At 45.7% G+C, this 24325-nt stretch overlaps 4 protein-coding genes across 6 annotated transcripts in view; 2 read left to right on the forward strand and 2 right to left on the reverse strand.

The window, feature by feature from the left end:
* Positions 1-4835: 4835 nt before the first annotated feature.
* On the reverse strand, positions 4836-8169 carry SNAI1 (snail family transcriptional repressor 1). The gene is made up of 3 exons (XM_065754621.1): positions 8059-8169; positions 6886-7395; positions 4836-5927 (listed from the first exon to the last, which is right to left on the reverse strand). The coding sequence occupies exons 1-3, from the start codon at positions 8135-8137 to the stop codon at positions 5746-5748; spliced, it is 771 nt and encodes a 256-aa protein (XP_065610693.1). The 5' UTR covers positions 8138-8169; the 3' UTR covers positions 4836-5745.
* A 156-nt stretch (positions 8170-8325) lies between these two features.
* B4GALT5 (beta-1,4-galactosyltransferase 5) overlaps positions 8326-24325 on the forward strand; it is a 90110-nt gene continuing 74110 nt past the window's right edge. Inside the window, exon 1 of the mRNA XM_065754511.1 lies at positions 8326-8329. Coding sequence (XP_065610583.1) covers position 8329 — 1 coding nt within the window. The 5' untranslated portion in view covers positions 8326-8328. The remainder of the gene's footprint in view (positions 8330-24325) is intronic.
* Positions 10839-15456, reverse strand: RNF114 (ring finger protein 114). Of its 2 annotated transcripts, none has more exons than XR_010623332.1 (6): positions 15325-15456; positions 15000-15150; positions 14311-14417; positions 13404-13528; positions 12524-12631; positions 10839-12299 (listed from the first exon to the last, which is right to left on the reverse strand). XR_010623332.1 is itself a non-coding variant. In XM_065754522.1 (6 exons), the coding sequence occupies exons 1-6, from the start codon at positions 15453-15455 to the stop codon at positions 12234-12236; spliced, it is 678 nt and encodes a 225-aa protein (XP_065610594.1). In that variant the 5' UTR covers position 15456; the 3' UTR covers positions 10839-12233. The 2 variants fall into 2 exon arrangements, 1 of the variants encoding a protein (XP_065610594.1); XM_065754522.1 differs by having other exon boundaries at positions 13414-13528.
* SPATA2 (spermatogenesis associated 2) lies at positions 18014-23041 on the forward strand. 2 transcript variants are annotated; one of them, XM_065754575.1, is made up of 3 exons: positions 18014-18457; positions 18584-18740; positions 20561-23041. In XM_065754575.1, the coding sequence occupies exons 1-3, from the start codon at positions 18423-18425 to the stop codon at positions 21812-21814; spliced, it is 1446 nt and encodes a 481-aa protein (XP_065610647.1). In that variant the 5' UTR covers positions 18014-18422; the 3' UTR covers positions 21815-23041. The 2 variants fall into 2 exon arrangements, with proteins under 2 accessions (XP_065610647.1, XP_065610646.1); XM_065754574.1 differs by having other exon boundaries at positions 18014-18740.

Below are 24325 nucleotides of genomic sequence, written 5' to 3' on the forward strand. Positions count from 1 at the left end.
TGAAGTCTGGGGGATGACATGAGACTCAGGAAAGGTGACACTCAGGACATGGGACTTTCAGGATGTGGAACACTGAGGATATGGGATGCTTAGGACATGAGGCAGTCAGGATGTGGGATTCTCCAGTCCCAAGGCCATGGCAGTAGCTGGGAGCTCTGTGCCCCTTTGCTGGCCCAGTGACCACCATGTATCAAAGCAGCTGCCTGCACTAACAGCAAGTGAAGGGCTCCGCTCTGCTTCCTGCCCCTCTATCTGCGCATCACCCAAGCAAGGCAGTGGGGGAGTTCCCGTGCTGGGTGCTTGCTCCCAGCCATGCTGCCCAGCACTGACATCCTTTCCTGACACACATTGGTTTCCTGTGCACTACTCTCACGCTACTTCCTACCCCCAGTTAATATCTATAGTGCAGTTCACAGAGTTAAATGGAGGGAAAAAGTGAAAAGAAAAAGAGAGCAGGGCTTTCTATAAGGCCATGTTGGCATCTGCATGCTGGTGGTTCCAACATTGCAGACCAGATGCCATGGTGAGCAGCACTGCACAGAAGACAGAGGGTAAACAAAGCAGCACAAGGTGAAGCAGTGTGCTGGGCAAGGCGGGGGGGGGGGGGGGGGGGGTTCTGCTCCCAGATGATGTCCCTGTCACTGTTACATAGTTTCCTCAGTTGGAGTGTAGCAGTGCCATGTCCCCATGGTGTGACCCCAAAGAAAGGCCTCTCCCTGAGGGCAGACAGCCAATGCTGGGGCCAAGGGAGCACAAGTGCTCTGCTCCCTGCAGGCCAGGCAGTGTCTTGGGATGCAGTGTGCACAGGGTATCACTGCTGCAGCAGTGCTCCCAGCTGCCCACTGCAGGTCCACCATCCAAAACCACTTTCTGCCTCTCCTGCAAAGTGGGAAAAGCTCTCAATGGCTGCAGGCCTGCTTTAGAAAGCAGATTAGGGACAGTGAATAGGAACTGTCTCTCTAATGAAGTGCTATTACCAACAGGCTAATTGAGTAATGACATAATGCAGGCCCTCGAAGCACTTTACAGCGGCCATGACTCTGTGCTGCTGTGCACCACCGCTTCCTTGCCATGGCCCGTGGTGTCTCCAGCACATTGAGGCTCATGTGCAACACTGCAGCTTCACGGGGGCAACAGACAATGTGTCGCCAGCGTAACCCTGCGTGGAAAATGTGGAGGTGGAGGGAAACCCATAGTAATTAGCTTGGGAGACGCCAATCTCTTCACATGTGAAACATGAGACTTTTTATGAAGGAAAGTCAAACAGGCCTCAGTGCTTTCAGTGAGCCCAGTAAAACAGAGGTGATCCATAAATATGTACGTTATGATGGGTTTAAAATACTTTCTGATGATTTTCTAGGCAGATCTCCAGTGTGTTACAGCCCAGCATCGCAATTGTGGAGCTGTAGTCTCAGGACAGTAAAGTATGCACTGATCCCTGTGGGGAGGAGGAGGGCTTTGTGTTTGTGCTTTTGCCCTCATGGTGAGCTGGAAATCCTCGGATGAAGAAATTGCAGAGAACCCCATGGGTTTGCTCCCCACTTGGGGCCCTCCTGCTCCCTCTGCATTCACCACAGTCTGTTTCGCTGGGAAGACCAGCACCTCTCCAGCCTCGTGCTATCCGTTTATCATCCAATTAAAGATTAATTTGACATAATTGCTAGTGTCAAAAGCCCAGAGCCAGAAAAACAATAGTTACACCTGCAGCTTGCTTGTGAACTGCCTCCTCATTGTGAGCGATTAATGGACACAGACTGTTATGCCTCTACATGTTGACGTGAGGAGCTGTGATCCCCTGACCCTGCACCTGTTGTCCTTCTGTGGGCACACAGTAAGAGCAAAGACCACCCAGCCCTGGAATCACCTGGTACCTCAGGTACCTGCTGACTGCTCCTCAGCTGTCCTGCCTTCTGCACAGCTCCTGCCATTCACTCCCTAAATCCACACCAGCCACACTGTGACTCCACAATTAGCCTTTCCCCATGTCCTCCCCTACTTCTGGTCACTCTCCAGCCCCTCCCAGGGCTCTATTCCTACAATCCCTATCTGAGCACCAGGTCAGAGAGAGGGGAAAACTGGGGAAGCACACACACTGTGGTTTCCCTTGAACCTCTGAGACGACTCCAGCAGCTACAGGGTTGTACATGCTCATTCAGAGGTCCCCCGTGGAAATGAAAAGGAGGAGTTCAGATATGAAATAGTAGCAGCATGATGGGTGTGTGGAGTCAGCACTGCCAAGCCCTGTGCTCCGGTACCAGGGGAGGCTGCCTGAATCCTGGCTTTGGGAGCATTGACACCATAATGCATTTTCAGATGGTCGCACAACATGGCCACCAATGCTGCATGCATCCGGCTCTACCTGCATGGGACGTAGCTTTACAGTGTGTCTGTTTCCTGTGGCATTGAAACAGAGTGGGGAAATAACAGGGGAAAACCGCTGAGGCTTTGTCATAAACCCTTTGGTTTTACCACATTTCCCAGGCACACACACAGCACAGGGGCAGGGATGGAGGACAGGGATCATGCTGCTGCTGCTGCACAGCACTGCAGCTGGGGCTGCTGCTCGGAAGGCTTCCTCCTGAAAGTGAAATAGAAAATCACAGCTCATCATAACACCCAGTTCCAGGGGCAATTCTTCATCCTGAATCCTTGCAATGCAGGGGGATCACAGATCCAGGCACACCCCAGGTACATGGGGTAGCCCCATGCTGCAGGACCCTGGAGTAGAGGCAGCCTGGCTAAAGAGCGCAGACAGAGCAGACACAGCTTCAGCAAAAGTGCCAGTGCGTTGCTCCTTTGTGATTCAGAGCAGGCAGCAGTACATTTTCCCCCCATGTTTTAAGGCCGCATTAATGTTTGAAAGCCAGTGGGATTTGGGGAGTACAACTGGGAGTAGCAAAGCTATGAAGAAGGCTGGCCATAACCCCATTGCCTGCTCAACCAATATTCATCACACCCCACTGAAGAAGGGCTGGCAGGACTCCCTGCATTCATGCCAGCCCCAGTGAGGCACATCTGAGAGGGGAGCGCATGATGTGGCCAGATGCATGCTGCCAGAGAACAGAAACTGAAGCATTTAGCCCAATGAAAGATGTGCAGAGCTCGCAGTGCAGCCTCCCAGCTGCAGGAAGGGCCCTGTAGCTCCATGCTCCGTGGTTGTCAGCCCCTGACCCCTCCTTCCCAGCTCCTGCAGGTGGTCCTTGCTCCAAATTGGTCTTTTTTTAAACTGTTTAGCTGCTTTTGCGAATCCAAGATTTTATGGATGGAAAGCTGAAAGTAATTAGTGCCCTTCCCCCGTTTCCTGTTGGGAAAAGGAAGAAAAAAGCACACACAAGAACAAAACCCAAAACTTCCTGCCCTGCTTAATAATAAAGTAATGAGTTGAACGTGGCTGGGAAAGTCAATTTATACTGGGCGAACTCTTAATTAAAGAAGGGCCGAGCAGCAGTTCTGCTCCATTTTACAGCTCCACACATCTTCTTGCCCCACCACAGCCCCTGGGAGCTGGGTGAGACTGACACGAGTACTGGGGCCAGTGCCTTGAGCACAAGGGGATGGCTGCTCAGTGCCCTGCTGGCAGCCATGTCCCAGAGATGGCACCAAGAGAGTGTGGGCTGAAAGGACCAACACTCAGCCCCCCAGGGAGGTGAGCAGGAAGGATAGTGAGCCTGTTTGCCTCAAATTCTGGCCTTTGGGAGGGGGCTGGAGAACAGGAATGGCTTCATTATGGAAAATCCCATAGATGGGCACCAGGGGTATCCTTAGAACACCTCACCCTCCTGGGCCAGCCCCATCCAAAGGCTGTGTGACAGTGGGATGTGCCAGCCTGTCATGGTTTCATGTTTTTAGGTTTTGGCATTCCACATCATAACATCATTTGGTGCATTAAGAATTAAAGAGTTAAAGCTTCAGCTTCAGTTAAGCATGCTAATGCTTCAGCTCCATGGATCATCGATAGTTATGGGTATACCTGTCTCAGAGGAGAACTACCCCAGAGGGGGGTAGTTTCCCCGAGGACTTTGCGTTGCTTTGTATGTTTACGTTTTTCTGCTCAGAGTTAAAGATAAAAACTGTTTGTGCGTCACGAGACATTCTCTCTTTTCCTTTGGGATCCACCCAGCAGTGGGTGCTCGCTGCCGTCTCGCCTTCAGCATTTAGCATAAGGCCTTCGGTTTATCAGACAGTCTCTCCTGCTCATTTTATTTGATTTATTAACTTCAATTCCAATTATATTGTATTATATTGTGTTACTTTGCTTTCCAATATCTTATTTAATAAATTAGCTTTCCTCCTTAGATCATTGCCACTTTGTTTCTAGGCCCATCTCCCTTTTCCCTTTCCCTTTCCCCTTTCCTGGGGCATGTGTCCATGGGTCCCTTGCACCAATCATCACAGAACTGGGCCGAACCAGCCCGTAAACCGTTGACACAGCCCCATGGCCACACCACCTGTGCTGGGTCACCAAGTCACCCACCTGTGTCCAGGTGCTCCCCAGGGCTGTTCCCACTGGGAGTCTCAAAACACAGCAGGTACTCCCCACTGCAGTCTCACTAGCAGCCCTCTACCTGCCCATGTTTCTGCACAGCTGCCCCCTTCCTCCAGCCCTGCACAGTTGCAGGAACTGACTCAGCCTACTTTTTCCTTCCCTGAGAAGCAACCGTGCCACAGCTCCTGCCTGCAGCAGCACTTGTGGTTCACCTGCAGCCAGCACAAGGAGCAGGAGAACTGCTGGGGCCCCCCACCCCACTCCCCAAACACAACTCCTGCACCAGGCTCAGCTTCAGCTATGCATTCACCCCAGGTACACACAGAACCAGATTATAAATTAACCATTTTATTGAATATCAATAAACTGTATATAATTATATAAAAGTTTTATCAGTACAAAATCATGGCACAAAAATATAAATACCAGTGTACCTTTGAAACGTAAACATCCTCTTTGTTGTGATTCTGTAAAAACAATGTCCAAAGAAACGCATTCAGGAGGCACCTGTCAATAACCATAAATAGCACTTCTGGCACACACCTGTCGGTGGGCAGCCTTTGGACAGGCCACCATTGTATCAGCTGACAAGTGCCGGCTATTAGTCACAGTCCTCTTTGAAAAGCAGTTGTTAAGAGTCATATTAACAGGTGCTTGAGTGCATAGCTGCTCTGTAAACAGGATTCTTGTTTGAAATAGCTACCAATGCCTTTTATGGACACCGTTAATCTCGTAGGCATTGCAAATTGTCATTGTGCTGGGGAGAAGCAGCTGCTTCAGAACTAATGTGATACTGTATTATTGCATAGTTACACCTTCTACTGGCAGCTTATATACAATCGAGGCAGAGAAAAAGAGGCTGTGTTAACACTTCGCCTTTCATTAAAGAATTGGTTCTTAGAAATTACCAAGTGGTTATGGTAAAAAAATAAAAAAATAAAAAAATAAATGCAGCCCCCCAGAGCTACACAGTCACAATAGCCAACACTGGTGGCATGCCAGGGTGCAGTGCCACCTGCGAGGTGCTGCTAAGCTCCAGGCCTCGTGGTGCCACCCATGGGAGTCCACCCTGCACCCAAAGATATCCAGATGAGGGCAGGATTGGGTCTTGAGGTTTTACAGGAGCACGGGACGAGGAGGGTGCATGTCTTGTGGCTGTGTACGGTCCGAGGTGCATGGCAACGGCAGCATGGAGGAAACTAACTCCTACAAACGCTAGGTACAATACATCTATTTGAATGGGAAGGGAGTTCTGGTCTTCAGCGTGCCCCTGAGCAGCCCGTCTCTTCATGCTTGTGCAGCAGGGACATGCGGGAGAAAGTCCGGGAGCAGGTTTTGCACTGGTACTTCTTTACATCAGAATGGGTCTGCAGGTGGGCGCGCAGATTAGAACGGTCAGCAAAGGCCCGGTTGCAGTGCGTACAGGAAAAGGGCTTTTCACCTATGAGACAAAGAGAAACGTTCCCAATTAACCACTGCATCAACACACGGGGAATATCAAAGAGTGAGCCATTCATTAGCCAGCAATCGTGTGAAAAGGAGTGCTCGCAGCATTATTGGGATGGAAAGTGGCATGGAATGGGCTGCATTTACCGAGCAACGCCTCCAGCTTGGGAATTTCCTACTCAGACAAATCCCCCCTCGAACAAGGACGCCAGAACCATCCGCGAGAAGCAGTGCAGCTCCCGCACAACGAGGGCCGGCCACGGGAGTCACAGCAGAGTCACAGTGTTAGGGTTGAGCACGGCCGTTTCCTCCCCCAACCCTGCACTCCCCCTTCTCCTTCCTGGATACATTGAAAGGCCCTGGGCAAGCTGAATTCCTCTCAGACTCTTTTGGAGGAAACGAACGTGCATGCTCAATTTGGAAAGCACAATCAAGTCTTGCCAGCTTCCTTCAGCCATCATCTTTAGAACACTGAGAGGGTGTGAAATTAGTGCCAAGGAACCATTACACCATCCCAATAGCACCACAAAGGATGCTCAGGAGATGCTTTGTGGGCATGAGGAGGGTTGCAGCTGTCCATGGCCTCAGACAACAACAGGTGCACAAGGCAGCTGCAAGCACCTGCCTGTAATGCTGGGACCATGGGTTGCAGAGCTGTGGACAATGCAAGGTGCTGTGGCCCTGGGACAGAGGACATAGTGGTGGACAGCAGGGAGCATGGAGTTGCACAGAACCAAGCATCTCAGCACAGCAAAACAGTCCCAGCTTCCAGGCACAGATTCCCAAGCTGGACCTTGACTCCACGCTCAGTTCCAGACAGGATATTTAGAGATGTGCCAATGGGGTTTGGGAAGCCCATATGTTCCCAGACAACAGCTTGGCAGCTGATTTGCTTTGGGCTGGGAGCAATGAAGCGATGAGGGTGGGAGGAGAGGACCAAGTAGTGTCATTACCAGTGTGTGTGCGGATGTGGCCCTGCAGCAACCAGGGCCGGGAGAAGGCCTTGCCACACATCTTGCAGACGCAGGGCAGCGTGTGGCTCCGGATGTGCATCTTGAGAGCCCCCAGGCTCACGTACTCCTTCTCGCAGTACTTGCAGCTGAAGGATTTCCTGGTCTGAGCATCGCAGTGCAATTGCTTGTGCTTGGAGAGCCCAGCGAAGGTGGAGTAGGCCTTGGTGCACTGTGCACAGCGGAACCGCTCGGCAACAGCAGGGGCTGAGGCGGGGCTGGGTGGCCCTGAGCTCTTGCCTTCATCCTCCTCACTGGAGAGTGTTGTCAGGTCCAGGGCTGGTGCAGCACCGCCTGCCACCTCTGCCTCAGTGCCCAGGCCGGCTGGGAAGAGGCTGGAGAGCAGCCCCGCATCCCACACCAACGGCGGGTAGTAGGCACCGGGGCTCAGCACTTCAGGTGGGGGAATGACAGACAGTGTGCACGTCTCATACAGCAGCGGGGCAGCCAGCACTGTAGGCAAAAGGGAGCACTCAGTGGAGCACCTACCCCATAAGAACAGGAGGCACAAGGACCCCAATCCACCCTACTGGGAATGGGGAAGGGCAGGGCAAAGGGATTCCAGTTCATCCCCACTAGAAACAGAGGGACCCAACCCACCCCACTGGGAACGGGGACACAAGAGGACCTCAGCCCACCTCACAGTGGGTTCTGCGCCCATGAGAACAAGGTGCCCGATCCCACGCAACGGGTCTACGTGCCCCTTCCCAATGCAAGGGGACTCAACCACGCCCCATAGGCACCGCCATGCCCCGACCCACCCTGGAGCCAGAGGGACACGGAGACCACAAACCGACCCCAAGGATCCCAAGCCCACCCTCCGCAGCACACACTGCCCACCCCGGGGCATCGCGGAGTCACTCCACGGAGCCGGGCGCCCCGCTCACTCCAGCACGGGGGGATGGCGGAACGAACACCGCTCGCCTCGAGGGTCTCTGCCCACCCCAGGGTACTTCGCAGCCGCCCCGCTCCTCCGCCCGCCCCGCGGGACGCTCCTCGCGGCGAGAGCGGAACGCACCAAAAACCCCAGAGCCGCGCGAAAGGGCAGCGCACCGCTCTGCCGCGGGAGGGAAGAGGGCAGCCCCCGCCCGCGAGGCGGCCCAGCCCGGCACGCACCAGTCTGGCTCTCCAGCTCGCTGTAGTTGGGCTTCTTGCTGGCCGAGAAGTGCTTCTTCACCAGGAACGAGCGCGGCATCGTGCTGGCCCGGCGCCACCACCCGCTGCGGAACCTCCGCCTTTCAACGTCCCTTAATATGGGCCCGGGGTGTACAGGGGGGCGAGGAGGGCGGTGCGGGGCCGCCCCCCAGGCCTAGAGCCAATGGAGAGGGCGGGGCGGGGCGGGGCGGGGCGGGGCGGGCTACAGGTGCTGGCCCCGGCCCGGGCATCAGTGCTCCCGGCTCGGGAGAGGCTGTGCTGGGAGGGGGTGGGAGTGTGGAGCCGGGGTTTCGGGGTCCGGCGCCCTCTCCCCCCCAAGCTCCACTGCTCCCTTCTCACGGGCTCGCAGCCGCCTTCGTCTCCCCGACGTAGCCGGCGGACCGTGGGGGGCGGGCGGAACCGGAGAGCCCCCCCCCCCCCCCACCTCCCCGGGGCGCGGCTGCATGCACCTGCTCGGCGCCGGCCCGTTGGGCTGCACCCCACCTCGAGCGCAGCAGTGGGAAGCGCGGTAACGCGGCCCCCAGCCGCTGCTCGGGGGCTGCCGCTGCCCTCCGCGGGAGGAGGCGGTTGGCGAGCCCTCCCGAGCTCCGACCCGTCGCTGCCCCGTTCCTCCTTCGCCGCACGTCGTCGCGGGCCGCCCGCAGGTGCTTCTCCCCGCTTCCCCCCGAAGCGCTGGGGAACGCGCTCCCCAAGGCTGGAGCCGAGGACGCGGCCGAGCTGGCCGCTGCCTCTCGCTGGGCCGAGCTCTCCCCCTGCCGACAGCCGGGAGGGACCGCGGGCCACGGTGACGCGCAGCCGCCACTCGCACGAAGTAGCGCCCGAAGGTGCTCCTCGACGGCCTCTTCTGATTAAAAACTCACTGCCACCACCCTGGCAATCCGGGGGAAGGCCATCGCTCGGAAACCGAAGCACTTTTATTCTCCTGACCCCGTTTGCCTCAATTCTTTACATATTCTCAAATCTATTGCTGCAAACAAGCATCAGAAAACAACTTTGAAAACAGCAGCTGAAAGGTTCTGAAGGCTGGCAGTTGGGTGGAGCTGGTAGAGCAATACCTGCAAAGACGCCAAACTTACGACCATGAGACGAATCCTTCTCACATCCACCTCACCAGGGAGCACCCATATCTTCCCGAAATCTCTACCACACATTTCCTGGGTTTTGGACTCAGGACAGATAATGCCAAGCAGGCACCAGGAGTACCCAGAATGTACTGTTAATGTTTTATTACAGGGTCCCTTACAAGAAGGGATTGATGGCTGTAACTCCAGGGGAAGTGATGCCATTTGCTTTAGGCAATTAATAGATCTCCCTGATTAAGGCCAATCTTTGACTAGAGACAGATTCATACTAAAAAAAAAACCCAACAACAACAAAAAAACCCTCAATCACATCCCTGTCTCTGCCCATTCTGTCCATCTTCCTATGTGCTGATTTCCCTCTTTCTAATTCCCAGTGCTAGACACTAGGAATTTCACAGGTTGAAGGCAGCCCAATTGCATTATCACCAACAGTGGGCCCTGGGACTTGCTGCAGCCACGAGATCAGCTGCTGACAAGGTGCAAGCAGCTCTCCTGGCACAGTATTTCACTCTCCTGCCATGCTACTTCACCAGATTCAGAAGTTGGAATTAGCTTGTTCTGTAATAACGCTTTTTTACTGGAGAGCTTCTGCACACAGATGAATCAACATCAAACACGTGTCTCTCACCAGTGCCTTTAAATTAATGAGCAAATACCACTGAGACATATCACTGTAAACAGGTTTGTGTTTGTTAAGTTGATGAAGTCAGCAGCACAGAGACACTAAGCTCATCAGCACTTAAGTGGAAAACTATAGCTCAAGTTCTCTCTGAGTGCCTGTATAGATGCTTATCACAGCACAGATAGCAGTGCTATAAATTCCACTGTTACCAAGCTAGGAGGTGCCAAACCTTCATTTCTTAATTGTACACAAATTTAATCAAAATTTCAAGTGGACCTGGTGTGCATTTTCCAGTTTGGGCTTGTCCCATGCATGAGAAAATTCCTTATAAGTTGAAGCAAATCAAAGCCAAGATGCATGGTCAGTGAGCAGGTCTGTACAGATACAGTATGATCACAAGGCCTGAGCAAACATCTCTCATCCTTCAGGGCTGCAAGACAATCCTCACCTAGTTTCACAGGCAATGGAAACAGAGTTGAAGTCTCTCTGATTTTTCCCCAGTTTCTAGCATGCTTCCTGGAGCTTTAAAGCAGTCAGAACTGTTTTGGAAAGGTGCTAAGACAAAGCATACGATGAAGAAGAAATTACCAAAGCTGACATGAAAATAGAATCTTTTAAATTAAATGAACTTTATTTATAACATGTCTTCAAAATTCAAAAAAAAAAAAAAAAAAAAAAAACGACAAAGTAATTGCTCAGAAGCTTCTAGCTGCTCCTTAAGCATTTAATCTAAATTGCATGGAAGTGCACTTAAAATAGCAGCCACAATCCAGATTCAGGTCAGTTCGCACTGCAAAACTCTATCCTAGCCAGAACCTAGAAATCCCCACACTCAACCAACAACACAGTCATCTTTTCACAGATCAAGCATTAGAAATAACCAATTCCAAAACAAAGTAATTTTTCCCACAGTGCCATGAGTATTTTTGCTAAGACTGAAATTCTGTTCACCAAGCAGATACTTAAGGCTGGGTATATAACTAGCCTGTTGCATGTTTGGGAAAACATTGTAAAATCAAGTTAAATACGTTAAAGTCTTGCTGAACACAAAGTTTAATTAAGATGTTTTAGTGGGGTACATTTCATAATGGTAAGGCTACACTGTGGTCTGCAGGGTATGAAGATATTATCTGTCAAATAAATTAATTAGTACTCAAATCTGTGGTGGTACAGGTCTGCTGCTCCAATTCAGTATGCCAAGTTTAATTACACAAGAAACCAACACTACTCTGGTTTACAGCTTCTGTTCAGGTGTCTCATATTGCTAGATCTCAGCATCATGATTGTGCAATTAAAGTGTTAAAAGGAAGCTCTATAGCGAAAGAGTATAAATGAATATCAAATATCCATTTTCCATGTAAGGGAACAATCATCCTCCTTGTTTTACTCTTTCTTTGAAAGCTACACCTGCATGCTATATATATCTAATATATGGAAAACAGAATCTAAATACAGCTTTAGCAACACTAAATGAAGAACAGAAATTCAAAATACTTTTTAAAATCTGCAGCACAGAAAGGTAGAGCTGTGCAAGTGCCACTGAACATAACTTTTGGTTCCAGTTTGCCTTGAGGGATGGAAAAACTACAAATACATATATTTAAGCAAAAAAAAATTCATATGCAGTGGAGATAGTGAAATTTTTTCTGAATTCGCCTATGAGCACAATGCTTAAAAATGCTAGAAAACCAATTTCTAAGAACACTAACTGAACCACAAAGCCAGCAAATATGATTAATATTTGCTATTAGCAGTTGAATTGACACAAAAGTTTAATCTTCTAGGCTTGAAATGTGTTCTGCACGTTGGCCGTAAATTATAATCAGATGTAGAACTAAAATATTTTGAACCAGTTTCTTACATAGCTGCAAGCATTTGCTAAGGAAGGTTGTAGTTTGAAGACTCATATTAAAAACTTGTTTTCCATATAACTGAGAGACTGCCTATAAGAGTTCAAATATTGCTAAACAGGCATCAGAGGCCACTTTGAGAACTGATCTGACGATTACTGCTAGCACCTGGAGGTCTCACTTAAAAACAGACACAAGTACACCTCTTATATTATCACTTAAGAAATGTAAACAAGATTAGGTGGTGAGATTTACCAAATAGTTAGGGCCATTCAGTCTGGAATATTTCTGCTATTAGAGTCAAATGAACACAACTGGAAAAAATAACTCATCAAAAAATAAGCACAGCTGAAGGGAAATCAAGCTTTGCACGAAGCAAATAAGAAAATTAAACTGATGCGGTTAACAGAAGACCCAATGATACAGAAATACCACACAGGGATTTGAAACCAAGACAGATAAAAAGTCTTCCATATTTCTGGATGCCTGAGCTCATCTTGGGATGTACAGGGAGAAGTGCAAGGATGCTGGGCACTTCCCCTCTCCCACGGAAGCTTGGTATGAAAGTTTTTCACTTATTTTTTATTTATCCCGCAAAGAACGCATCAAAACCTGTGCCATCATATCATCTTCATCAGCATCATAATCCTATGAACAAAAGGTACAGAAATTCTTTTACTGCAACAGCCATGGTGATTAACATAACACAAAATAAACCCAGAAAACAGCTGCCTCATCTTCTAACTTGCCAATAATCCAATTTCTCTCATGATACCATCTGCATAAATTAGATTTCATAGTAGTGGCCATGTAAAAAGCTGTATTTTAAGAGTCATCAGCCTCCTGTACTCCAAGGGTGAGAAAACACATACCACAAAAGTATCATATGAAAATCGGTGTCGTCTTTGAAGGTGCTCCATGAAGTTAGCACTCCTATAATTTGGATCTCCCCACGGCATTGAGGCACAAATTGGGCAAACCTTGAAGAAAAAATCAGAAAGCCAATTAAGCCCCAACAGTGAAGTACTTCAAAATTTATACTTTGAAGGGCAGAAGAGAGGGAGAGTGGAAGACTGGAGTCTGAGGTCTGTAATGGTCACTATTCTCTAAGCAAGGTGATGTCAAATACTTTGATGGGCCACTCACCATTCAGGTTTAATAGAAGCTTTTATTTAAATTGATTTCTTAAGCCTCTGAATGAGGTTTAGTCTGGTTTAGCCTTCTCTCTACATATTAAAGATAAGAATCGATCACATCTGTTTGCTTTAGAAGATCTCTAACTTCACTGATCAATAACAAAGAAGCTTCCTTGCTCACCTTCACAAGGGTAACTTCTCTCCAAGATTCATTTTTTTTCCTAAATTCCTAAGAACTTTAAAAACAAAAGAATGCTTCTAATTCAGTTCCAAGTTTTGCAATACCGTTCTAAAGGAAATGGAGTATCAGTCGATAAAGACTACCAGAAATATATACTTGTTTTTTTTCCCCCCAAATCATTATTCACAATGGTTTATATTATCTTGTGGCTGAGAAAATCATAGACGAAACTAAAGCCTTTTTTTTTTAATTACATTGCAGTATCTTTGTTACTGTACCTAATGTACTTTGCCTACCATTTTTTCAAACACGAGGTGGATGTGAAATAGATGCAAAGCAATTATAAATGTGGACTTAACTTCAAGCAGTAAGTCTCTAATTCATTGTTTCAAAGGGATTTAAGACTAGACTTCATTGCTGTTCTAGCACTAAGACATTTTATTACCACTTGTCTTGCATCCTTGCTGTGCGACGTTTTGCAGTGCTCAACTAGTCCTTCTTGATCAAAGTTTTTCTCATTGCAGTACGGACAAGGAAAGGTAAAGCGATTTGGGAAGTTCCTGGTTGAGGGGCAAACAGATGAGATGTAATGTCATATTTGTTAAGTTAAAAGTGCATGCACACAAACAATCATTTTGGAATAGTTTAAAAGATTTTGAATTTGCTAGTCAGAAGTTATCTTACTAGTAACTAAGAATAAAAAATATTCAAAACAATAATCTTATTCCATGCAATCAAGACAAGCAAATTTAAAGAATCATCTTTTAAATTTTTAATGACATCTAAAAGAAATCTTCACATCATTCATTTTTACACAAAGGTATTTCTCCCACAAATTCCATAAATGCCATTTATCCCCTTTTTATATTTTTTTACTTCTCAAGTGCACAGGGTATCTATTACCCTGCAGATCAGGGCAATACAGTCAGCTCTGAATTCCCTTTGTTATAAGGTACAACAATCAAGAGACAGAAAGACAGTGATTATTACATAAGGAGCTACTTTTATCAAGTACTCCAATCTCGTCTTGTGCGAAGACTGCATAGAGAAGGAGAACAGTTGGCTTACATGCAGCCAGTTGCAGCAGGAAATGATTACCAATAAACACAAACTAAGCAAAGAGGGAAAGTCCGCTTTCACAGCAAAACTAGTTTGCACGAAACACCATAATGCATCTCTGTTTTTTTTTTTTTTTTTTTTTTTTGGTTGTTGCTGCTGTTTGTTTAACTAAAAGGCCTCTTTGCAGGAGTGGAATCAAATTTGAGATTTTATACAGACTATTTGGTAACAGCCCTCTTTCTGTGACCCTAAAGATGAGTATTTAAAGAGAAGAACTACTTACCTGATGTTTTGAAGCGGTTCTTTAGTTACAGCTTTCACGCCTTCCATTATGTAATTCTGGTACTTTGGACAGGAGGCTGCATGGCTGCGCATCTTTGAGAGGAACATCTGGGTAGGCAACAATTAAACAGCAGATCAACTGTTTGCAGCAGAAGTGCACACAAAGTTCTGTGCGGGCAATGCTAAATGAAGCAGGAAGAAACACATATTCCAGTTGGTGAGCTGTTAAGTGTTAAAATAAAATTAGTTAACATATAACTGCTGCCTGTAATATTTTACAAATACAACCCTTTTCTGCTTACTTGTCTTAACCTATACTCCAGAACCAGAAAATATTCTTACATGAAGCCAGTTTACTTCGTTATTGAGGAGAAGAGATGACATATGGGAAATAATATGGCTTTCAATACATACTGTAGCATAGGTTTAAATACAGATCAATGTGAACCTTCATTAGCAGGAACGAACAATTGGTATTTGAGGTACCGCAACTTCCTATCAGCTGCAACGGTGAAAAGAGCGCTTTCCTGAACTAGTGAAATTAACGAGACACCTCAACAGCAGCAACCAAACCAAATGCTTCGGGAAGCTTTGCAGAATCTACAGAAAGCTCAGTGGGATCCACGACCCTGCAGAGTGCAGTCACAGCACACCACCACCCGATCCCAGACTCCTCGCTCGGATCTTCACCTTCTTGCCGCAGCCGCTGCAGGCAGTCTCGGTACTCTCTATGAGCTGCTCCAGGTCCAACGCCTTGTTCCCGGCTGTCAGCGCCCCACGGCACACGCCACACACGGGCTTCTTGGGTTTCAGGCACTCCTGCAGGCACGGCGTGCAGAACCTGCTCTGGGACAAGAGCACGATGAGGAGAAGGGCCGAGGAGAACAGCTCGCAGTCCCCGCGCCTTCCCCTGGTGGTACGGAGCGGTGTACCCGTACGCTGCCCTCAGCCCTACGGGCCGAGAGAGCCCCGCGCCGCCTCGCGCCCCGCCCGTTCTCCTCCCTGGGCCGCTCACACGTGTCCGCAGGGCACACGGACAGGGCTCTCGAACACCTCAAGGCACACGGGGCAGGTGAGGCGCGCCAGAAGCTCCGACCACCGCTCGGGGGAGCGCTGCGCACCCTCCCCGCCACCCGCCACCGCCATCTTCCCGGTCCCAGCCCGGAAGCGGCCGCACGCAACGGCAGCAACGCCCCAACGCCGGGCCCCGAGAGGGCGGGGTCGCGCTAGGAGGAGCTCAGGCGCTGGGGGGCGTGGCCTGACGCCTGCGGGAGGGGAGGGGCCGCCCCTCAGCCCTTCCGTCGTCACGTACCGGAAGTGACCCCTCACGGCAGGAGGCGTTGTCCTGTCTCCCTCCACCTTCTATTTCCGGGGCGCCGCTGTCAGCTGCCCCCTGCCGCTCGGCGTCGGTAGCTCGCCGGCCGTACCCTGAGGTCGAAGGTGCCCGCGCCTCCGCTGGTAAGCCTTTTTGGGGACTAAATGCCTCTAGGACTGCGTGGGGGTGGTGGTGTCCGGGGGGCTCCTTACCCGCATCCGGGTCACCGGCTGCTTCCGGCTGAGGGGCTGCGGGCCCCGGACGCGGAGAGGTGAGGGGCAGGCGCGGCCCGCGGGATGCGGTGCCGTGACCTTCGGCTGTAGGAGGCGGTCCCGCGGCTGCCGAGGATTCGGTGGCAGGCCGGGGCTGCCCGTGCCCACGCTGGGGTTGGGAGACGGCGGTCCGAGGGTGTTGGGCGGCTCTGTTCTCTGCGGCTGCCCCTCGGTGCCCCGGCGGGGGGAAGGTTGGCAGCAGGTGGGTGCCAGGAGGAAAAGAACGTGGGCTTCCCTGTGCTATGTTCGGTGCTTGTCCTGCGTGGCGGGCAGTGCCTTTTAGTGGTGGGGTTTGTTTAATGGTGGGGCTCTCAGTTCTTTGAATAGTTTTTGGGCACAGGTTTGTTTTTTGTTAATGCTTTTTCTATTTTGAAACATTTGGTAAAAGCCTTAGGTCTCTGATTTTATTGGTCTTGGTGACAGTAAGGGCCTATGGTGTTCTTCCCCTCTGGCTGTGAGTTTTGTACATGACTGCAGCCTGGGACTTCTGCTCACAGCTAGGTTTGAATGCAGGAGAAAGACAGAAGTGTGTTAATGTCTCACCAGCAGGTATCAGGTTTTGATTGGATTTCATTATTCACACATCTCTCTGTAATTGTGAGCCTTTCAGTAAATAACTTGCATGAGAACGACCTCATGCTCTATCCATTTCACGAGTGGATGCGTTTCTTAGGATTATATTCATCTGTGCCTGCTCACACTGGGCCTTGTAGCTACAATTGTTAACTATTTGGACCCTGTCTTGTGCTGTATGGATACCTCGGATGAGCTTTTGCTTCTAGAATAGCTGCATGTTTGTGAGTAGAGGAGCAGCCCTTCAGGGGCTGCCTTGGTTTGCTATTCTCAATTGCCTGAGCTCTGCTGTACGATTAAACATCATGTCAGAGCTGGGGCTGGTGGCGGTTGTGAATATCATAGTTCGTAGGGTCTTGATGAAGTCCTTTCCTGTAGGCACTTTCCTAATCCTGGGCTTTCATTTGTGTAATGGAGCTCTTTTGTTAAGAAATTATTAATGCTGGACATGGGAGAACGTTAATACTTGATCAACTTCTTACCTGCTCACGCTGTTGTTTCCCCTAAGAGTGTGTTGCTAATGTACTGGACTGGGATCTTCTCATTCACAGAGCTCTTCTTGCTAAGTAACAGCAATTAGATTGGTTTTGAATATGAACTTGATCTTGCCATCTTGCATAGCTTGAGGAAAGAGGTAAGGGAGAAAAGTTAACTCTCTGTGGAGAGGACTGGATTATGTTTTTTCATCTGACCCTTGCACTGAGATGCAGATTCAGAACTTGACACTGTGATTCACAGCTTCTTTTTGACATCAGTGAAAATTCTGATTGGGGAAACAAGGGGCTGTGTTCCTTTAAGCAGAAGTTGAACAGCTGGTGAACTTTTCTCATGCACAGTCTTAATGACAGCACATCCTTTCCTCAGGTAACATTAGCTGTTAGGTTGGTGGTTTGCTCGTTTTTTGTTTTTTTCTGTTGGACTTCTATGCCACTTGACTTTCTTTTTTTTGTGTTTTTTTCTATTTTCCTGCATATCTGCGTAATGGCTATTTTCATGGACTTAATTTTGTCCTTATTGGTGATTTGCATTTTAACAGGAGCATATGGTGGCATTGATCAACATTCTAGCAACTGGAATTAATATTGAGTGGAAAGTGCTTTCTGGAGTGTTGCTTCAGTGTCTCTGCAGCTGAACCAATGCTGTGTCTTTTGGCTGATCCCCCTCTCCATTTTGGTTTGCAGTTGAGAAGTGCTAGATTGCACTCTTTTGAAAAGCATAGACCATGGTCTACTTTTTAATCACAAATTCTTCAGGTAGTCAGAATAGTCTGTGAGACTCCTCATTACTTGGCTTTGGTTAATTAACATGGAGAGGCTTGTTTTAGCACCAGCTATTTCTGTGTAGTATGGGAATGGTGGGAATGCTTATTAGTGCAGACAAATCACAATATCTGATTAAAATCATGTTTGTGTAAATGGTTTGATCTGAAACAGTAAAATAAAACAAGGTTGTGAGAGCTCATTCTTTTTTTTTCTTTTTTTTTTTTTTTTTCAGTCTCTTGTTATGAGTTACTTTGGCCCTGGTTCCCTAGCTTGAGGAATCCTCAATCTGGACATGAGCCTATCTGGACTTTCTTTTATCAGATTCCTAATACCTTGCTTGATTTAGATTTGCTGTGCTCTGTTATAGCAAATAAATTAAAAATAAAGGAGAAAATAACAGGAAGAAGCAGGACAGTAGCACTTCTGTACAAGCTTGTGCTTTTTCAGAAACTTAAAGAAGTTGTTTTTGGAGCTACTCCTCTGTGATCCATTTTATAGAATCCTGTGAAGTAAAAAGTTGCTGTTGACATCTGGGATTTATGCAACTGTGATGACTTGTCTTTGTTTTCGATTTTTATTCCAGAAAAGTTGCCATTACCGAAGGTTCTTAGTACGGGATAATCACCCCGCTGCTGAATAACCATGAAAGAGACAAAGTAGCTTCCCAAGCCTGAGACAAAATTGCATTTCAATGGATACAAAATATAAAGACGATCTATTTAGAAAGTATGTACAGTTCCATGAATGCAAACTGAGTGTCTCTGACAGCAAGCAGCCTCCTATTAATGATGAGTATTTGCGAGTGGCAGCATCAGCCTTATTTTGCCTTCCCAAAATTGATCCCTTTTATAGATTCCGGTTGATAAAATTTTATGAGATGGCTGAAAACTCACTGAGATCTCTGAAATCCTCAAGTTTACATTCTCTTCATAATGCATTCAGCATGCTTGAGACTCTTGGAATTAATCTCTTCCTTTATCCCTGGAAAAAGGAATTCAAGCACATTAAGGTAAGGCATTTATATGTGAGGACATAATTCATTTTTCTTCTTTAAACGTATCATGCAGCTTGCTTATAACAACTTTTTTTCCTACATGTTAGAATGATGTAAAGATGTGAATATATATAGCTGGTAAACATAAGCCATAAGTGGTGAATTACACGAAGTATGTGCTGGTGAGACTACCCAAGAGCACAAGTATGCATTTCTGTAGTAACCATAAAAGCAGAGGAAGAGCTTATTTAAGGTTTTTGTTTTCTTTTTCTCCTAACGTATTTAATTTCCACTTGGAGGTGCTTTAACTTGAGTGAGTGATTAAGTGGTGTTGAAGTTCATCCTTAGCTTTTTATTTTACGTCCAGTATTATGATAGCACAAGTACTAATAAGCAATGCATGGTTTTAAGTAGCTGCTTTGCTGAGGTTCCCGCAAGTTATGTGGTATTGTTGAAGGAGTCACTTGAAGTAGTTGCTCCTAGAATGTATTTTACTTGCTTGTAATTTTGAATCATGAAATTTTGATTCTGGTGCACTTTAAATCTATGCTATGACCTCACATTGAAAAGTAAAAAGTATGAACTTGTGTACTGCTGGGTTGAGTACTGCAAGTCTGCTAATGAGATACGTGCTGTCAATTTTTGATTTTATCTTTTGTTATCTCTTTTTTCCTATTTAAAGCTGCCACATCATTTCAACAATAAATGCTTCAGGCTACTTGAACACTTCTGAGCCTTAAAAGTTGGGTAGAAACAATGTCTCTGTTGTATGTCTAAAGTCTTTTGCAGGTTGTGTGTGCTGGTGATGGGTATTTTTGTTTTTCTTAAGACTTTTTTTTCTTAAAAGTATTTCACAGTGTAGCAGAGAATTTGAACGTGAATGGTGCATTTCATAAAGAGAGCTAAGAGAGTGTTGAAAGAGACCTTAAAGATCTAAAGTTCCTACCTCCCTGCTATGGGCAGGGATGTTTGAGTCTTTCTCCTAAGAGAAGACTATTCCTTTATACAAGGTCTCTCAACGCATCTGTATCACTACACTTAAGTTCTGGTCTTTGGGATGCTTGCTGATCCATCCAGGATATTACTCGATGCACTGCCAATATTGACTTTGGTTGCACACTGTGGATCCAGTATTTGTTCTGTACAAATATATAATGGCCAAGGTATTTTTCCCTGCAATCAGAAGCAATTTGAACTGTGTTAAGAGTATACTTCAGGTGTGCCAGATGACAAGAGAACTGTGGCTTAAACAAAATCATAACTGTGTTTTGGGGCTTTGTTATTGGAAGTTCTTGACCTAATGCTATATTAAAGAAAACAGGCATTGGAGCTGTGTAGAAATTGTACACCCTACTCTCCAAAAAAAAAAAAAAAATGCCCCTGAGTATTTTTAAATGTGCATTGAAGAGGACTTTGGTACTCTTGCAGTAATACCAACTTCCTGTTATTTTCAGCTGCTTCTTGTCTGGGGGGTATATGTGAAATCTCTGCCTTTTTGCTTTAGTACTAGACTTACAAACACAAACATGTCTGGTGCATATAAAAGTTAATGTCACTGTACACGATAGTGATTTAACCCAGCAAGAAGGACACTATGCTAATCAGAATTTCAACTGGAACGAAAATTCTCCTACTCGAAACTTGCTTCAAGTGGAATTTCCATCTGCTGAAACAGAAGGGCTACAGAAATGGAGTTCATCTTGCCACAGGAGTTGCGTGTGTTCTCTGTAATTATTCTCTTTAATTCTGTAGTATCTGTCACTGAATTTTCTGAACACCTAGTCTACTGCTGAATTTGTAACCTAATTTTCCTTTTATTCCCCCCACCTCCTTAGACCTACACGGGACCCTTTGTATATTATGTAAAGTCTGCTCTCACTGAAGATGATGTAAGGCAGATTCTGAACTACATGGGCTATGTCCAAGAAATGGGAACAATGTATAAGCTCAAAGAGCAGATTGATGCTATTCAAGTGAAAATGGTTTCATTTGAACTCTTTTTGGCCAAAGTGGAATGTGAGCAGCTTCTTGAAATTCATTTGCAAGTGAAGGATAAAGGCTATTTGGAGATTGATGTCATAAATGAACGAAAAAATAGCAACGAAGATACTAGAGGCTGCTCAGAAGCTATGAAACGGCGGGCAGAATGCAAGGAAAACTTAAATACTTCCATGGCACGAATGGTACTTCAGAAATCAGCAAGTGAACGGGCCTCTAAGGATTATTTCAAGCCAAAAGTGAGCAAGCCTTCTAAATCAGTAGACACATATGATAATTATTGGGAAAATAAGAAACCACCATTGATGAGCTCATTGAGCCTCAGGAAAGAACCAATCTTAGTTGATGCAGAAGATGACATCAAAGATGAAATTATTCGTCCATCACCCTCCCTTCTGACAATGTCAAGCTCGCCACGTGCGTGTTCAGATGAATTCTTGACATCTTCATCTCATCACAATGGCATGTTAAGAACAAATGTCCCTTACAGCTCCTATTTTTCTGCTCAAGAGGATTTAGATCTGTATGCTGATCCTGATTCTAAAAGTATGTTAAATTTTAAAAGACAGGAAGCTATTAAGCCTGATGTGTGGCTGTTAAAAAATGATGCCAACCCTGTTTACCATAAACGTACCCACCTAGCCAAAGAGACAGCTTCCCTCAAGTGCCAAAACTGTGGCGTACCTTGTGGGGCTTCTGTTTGCCAAAAGTGTGACAGTCTGTTCAACTCCAGGCAGGACTACCCAGTAGTGAAACAGAGCGCCTATTCCATCAAACCACTTCCAAATGATGGCTTATCCCCTGCCTCTGCTTTAAGAGAGAAACCTCAGTATACATCACAGACTCAAAGTCAAGAGAGAGCTTCTCAATTCAGTTCAAAATCCAAACCTGCAAGTACCTCACGCTGTGGCTTTTGTAACCGATCTGGAGCTGCAAACACTTGCATGTTTTGTTCAAAAGTCTCATGTGACACTTGCCTCAATGCATACTATTATGATCCCTGCTGTAGGAAAAGTGAGCTTCACAGATTCATGCCTAACAATCAGTTAAACTATAAATCAACCCAGCTGTCCCATGTAGTTTATAGATAGACTTGATTGGTCTGTTCTGGAGGGGAAAGGAAAGGGCTATTTAATGTTCATACTCCACTGATAAGAAAAAAAGCACTGACCTCTTACAAAATTGACATGCCCAAGTATTTGGAACCATGATTCAGTCATCAGGTGACAGTTCTTGATTTTTGTGGCTTAACAAATGCTGCAGGTATATTATTTCATGCTGCTATTATTTAGGTAACTCCTAAATCATCATTACTTCTCAATTTGAATGAGGGAGAAGAGCACTTTTTTTGTTTTTTTTAAGTAATACCTTGGCAGCTGTTGCATTGTAGAGAAATGACATCACATATTTCACACCATTTTAGTCATCTCTTTGCCCAAATGAAGCTATGTGAGGCTTTGAGAAATGAGATTCACGTTTTCCGTGGGTGTTGAAACTACTGCCATTTTTTGGTAAAGTATGACTCTCAAATGTGCAAGAAATATGTGAATAGCTTGTTTTGCCAACAAGGACTATTTTTCAAAGTGTGTCTGCATTTCTTCATCTCTAAAATGCAAACACCATAGCATCTCTTTTTCATCATTGTTTCTTCCTTCTCTCCTTATTTCCTAGTTGTTTATCTCAAACTGAATCTGAACAATATGTGCTTTATTTTCTAGTGTTGCCAATATCATCCTGCTGTTTTTTACTGTATGTTTTAAAAAGGTGAACTTGTATTTATGTCTTTTAAATTAAGCCTACTATTGTCCTTCCCGATTAGTACAGATTTTCTTTACTTTCTGTTGCACATGTTTTAAGTATTGTTCTTTGTACTGTAAACAGATAATTTGGAAACAGTTTATTTTTAATAAATATTTAATGTGTTGAGTTCTTAAACGTGGTAAAATCATTATAACTACTAAGTCTCTCTGGGTTATTTATTCAGGTGACTTTTTGTTTCTACTTGTACTGTATTTCATAGCTTGTTGTAGTTGCTGTTATTTGCTCTGATCATTTTTTTTTTTCATCCAACTTTTTTACTTCTGCTAAGCTAGGTGGAGCCTTGTCTAAGAACTCCTAGATTTTGGTTCTCGATGCACACTTTTCCTTTGTAATTATGGGAATTGTAAGTATAAATCTTCCACTTGCATCCGAATTCGCTGCAGAGTCTGTAGTGTAGTCAGCATTGAAGTGCTGGCCTGATGAAAAATCAGAACTCGTTTATGAATCCTCTGTTTACAGTTAACGTAAACCTAATGGTTATGGATGTGAACCCGGTAGCACATAGGAACCCTTGTGCTAGACTTTGTACAGTCTTGCTTCCGAACAACATCCAGTTATTAATAGGCTTTAGAGCTTTTTTGCTTTGTTTTTGCATAAAGGAAGATCCACAAGAATCCTCCTGACTTCTTATATTCAAACTATTTGGCTAGAACAAAATGTCAGGCAAAGTAATCTGATGTGCAAAGTTAAATGTCTTTATAGTATCTGTAGAAAAGAAACAAAAAAAAAAAACCCTCTAGCTGAATTGTAGACTATGTAGTCCACTTTGCACTAACATTTTTCACTTAGGGTTTTTTTTAAAATACTGTTAGAGTCTAGGCTTTGAAATGTAAATGTTCATTGATACCTGTGTGACAGAGATGTGCATGAATGATCAGTTTTCTTAATATTTTTGGGAAGTCGGGGGAGGGCTTGAAGGTAGGTGTAGGGAAAGGCATATAGGCTAATATTGTAAAATAACTAAAATAATTTTAGCCATAAATGGATCTCAGAAGTAATGGAAATAAGGTGAAACCTGAGTCTTGCGGAGGGTTGAGAACAAAAGTTACTGTACAGTTTGCACTAAGAAACAAAGTGAATGGTAGGTGCTTAGCAATCAGGGAAATTTCTGAATCAAACGACTGCAACTGAATATTACGTTATAGGCAAGAATTGCCTTTCTTACCCTGAAGGTTGGGGGTAAATATTGTTTAGGTGAATGATTTTAAGGTTTTCAAAATCTCGTATGTTTTTTATAAATATATATATGTATATAAATAAAACAAATGTAGATACATTGTGTATATAATGAGGAATTTAAAAACAATTTTACTATTAAAATACAGTCTAAAAGTGGTTTTCATTTCAGTGATTATTTTAGTTTTGTCCATCTTCTGAAGTGTCATGCCTGTATGGCTGTTATACAGTGTATCTTCTAGTTTGCTAGTTCAGTTTCCATATGGCTACTCACACTACAGTGAATAACTACAACTGTGATGCCACGTAATTTTTACAGTGAACATAGCAGGGGCTATACTTGCTTTGAAAAATAAAAGTCCTGTGTATATATGTCATGGAATACTGTAGTACAAAACTGTGTTGAACTGAAGTGATACCATACTCTATTTTTATGTATCTTACTGTATGAGGTTGCTGTGATTGATATAGTAAAATATATGCTAATTGAAAATGCAGGTGTTTTGTATCTGATTTGTTAAGTTTGTTATGTTTGAAGGAATTTAAAAATAAAGAGGCCTTTAAGAAAAGGCTTAACTCTTTTCTTAAAGTTGAGTGCATGTAGC

Source organism: Cyrtonyx montezumae, unplaced genomic scaffold, assembly GCF_038088225.1.
Source record: "Cyrtonyx montezumae isolate F1298 unplaced genomic scaffold, pur_monq_1.0 scaffold_9, whole genome shotgun sequence".
NCBI classification, from domain to species: Eukaryota; Metazoa; Chordata; class Aves; order Galliformes; family Odontophoridae; genus Cyrtonyx; species Cyrtonyx montezumae.

What these genes read in the sequence shown, in the direction of transcription:
- SNAI1 (XM_065754621.1), bottom strand. Translation starts at nt 8,137, where the DNA reads ATGCCGCGCTCGTTCCTGGTGAAGAAGCACTTCTCGGCCAGCAAGAAG. An exon ending in CGAGCTGGAGAGCCAGACTG is followed by an intron (nt 7,396 to 8,058) that starts GTGCGTGCCGGG and finishes TTTTGCCTACAG; the next exon opens with TGCTGGCTGCCCCGCTGCTG. An exon ending in CCACATCCGCACACACACTG is followed by an intron (nt 5,928 to 6,885) that starts GTAATGACACTA and finishes TTTGTCTCATAG; the next exon opens with GTGAAAAGCCCTTTTCCTGT.
- RNF114 (XM_065754522.1), bottom strand. Translation starts at nt 15,455, where the DNA reads ATGGCGGTGGCGGGTGGCGGGGAGGGTGCGCAGCGCTCCCCCGAGCGG. An exon ending in GAACCGCTTCAAAACATCAG is followed by an intron (nt 13,529 to 14,310) that starts GTAAGTAGTTCT and finishes CCCCTCAACCAG; the next exon opens with GAACTTCCCAAATCGCTTTA. An exon ending in TTTCATATGATACTTTTGTG is followed by an intron (nt 12,300 to 12,523) that starts GTATGTGTTTTC and finishes TTTTGTTCATAG; the next exon opens with GATTATGATGCTGATGAAGA.
- SPATA2 (XM_065754574.1), top strand. Translation starts at nt 18,423, where the DNA reads ATGGATACAAAATATAAAGACGATCTATTTAGAAAGTATGTACAGTTC. An exon ending in AGGAATTCAAGCACATTAAG is followed by an intron (nt 18,741 to 20,560) that starts GTAAGGCATTTA and finishes CCACCTCCTTAG; the next exon opens with ACCTACACGGGACCCTTTGT.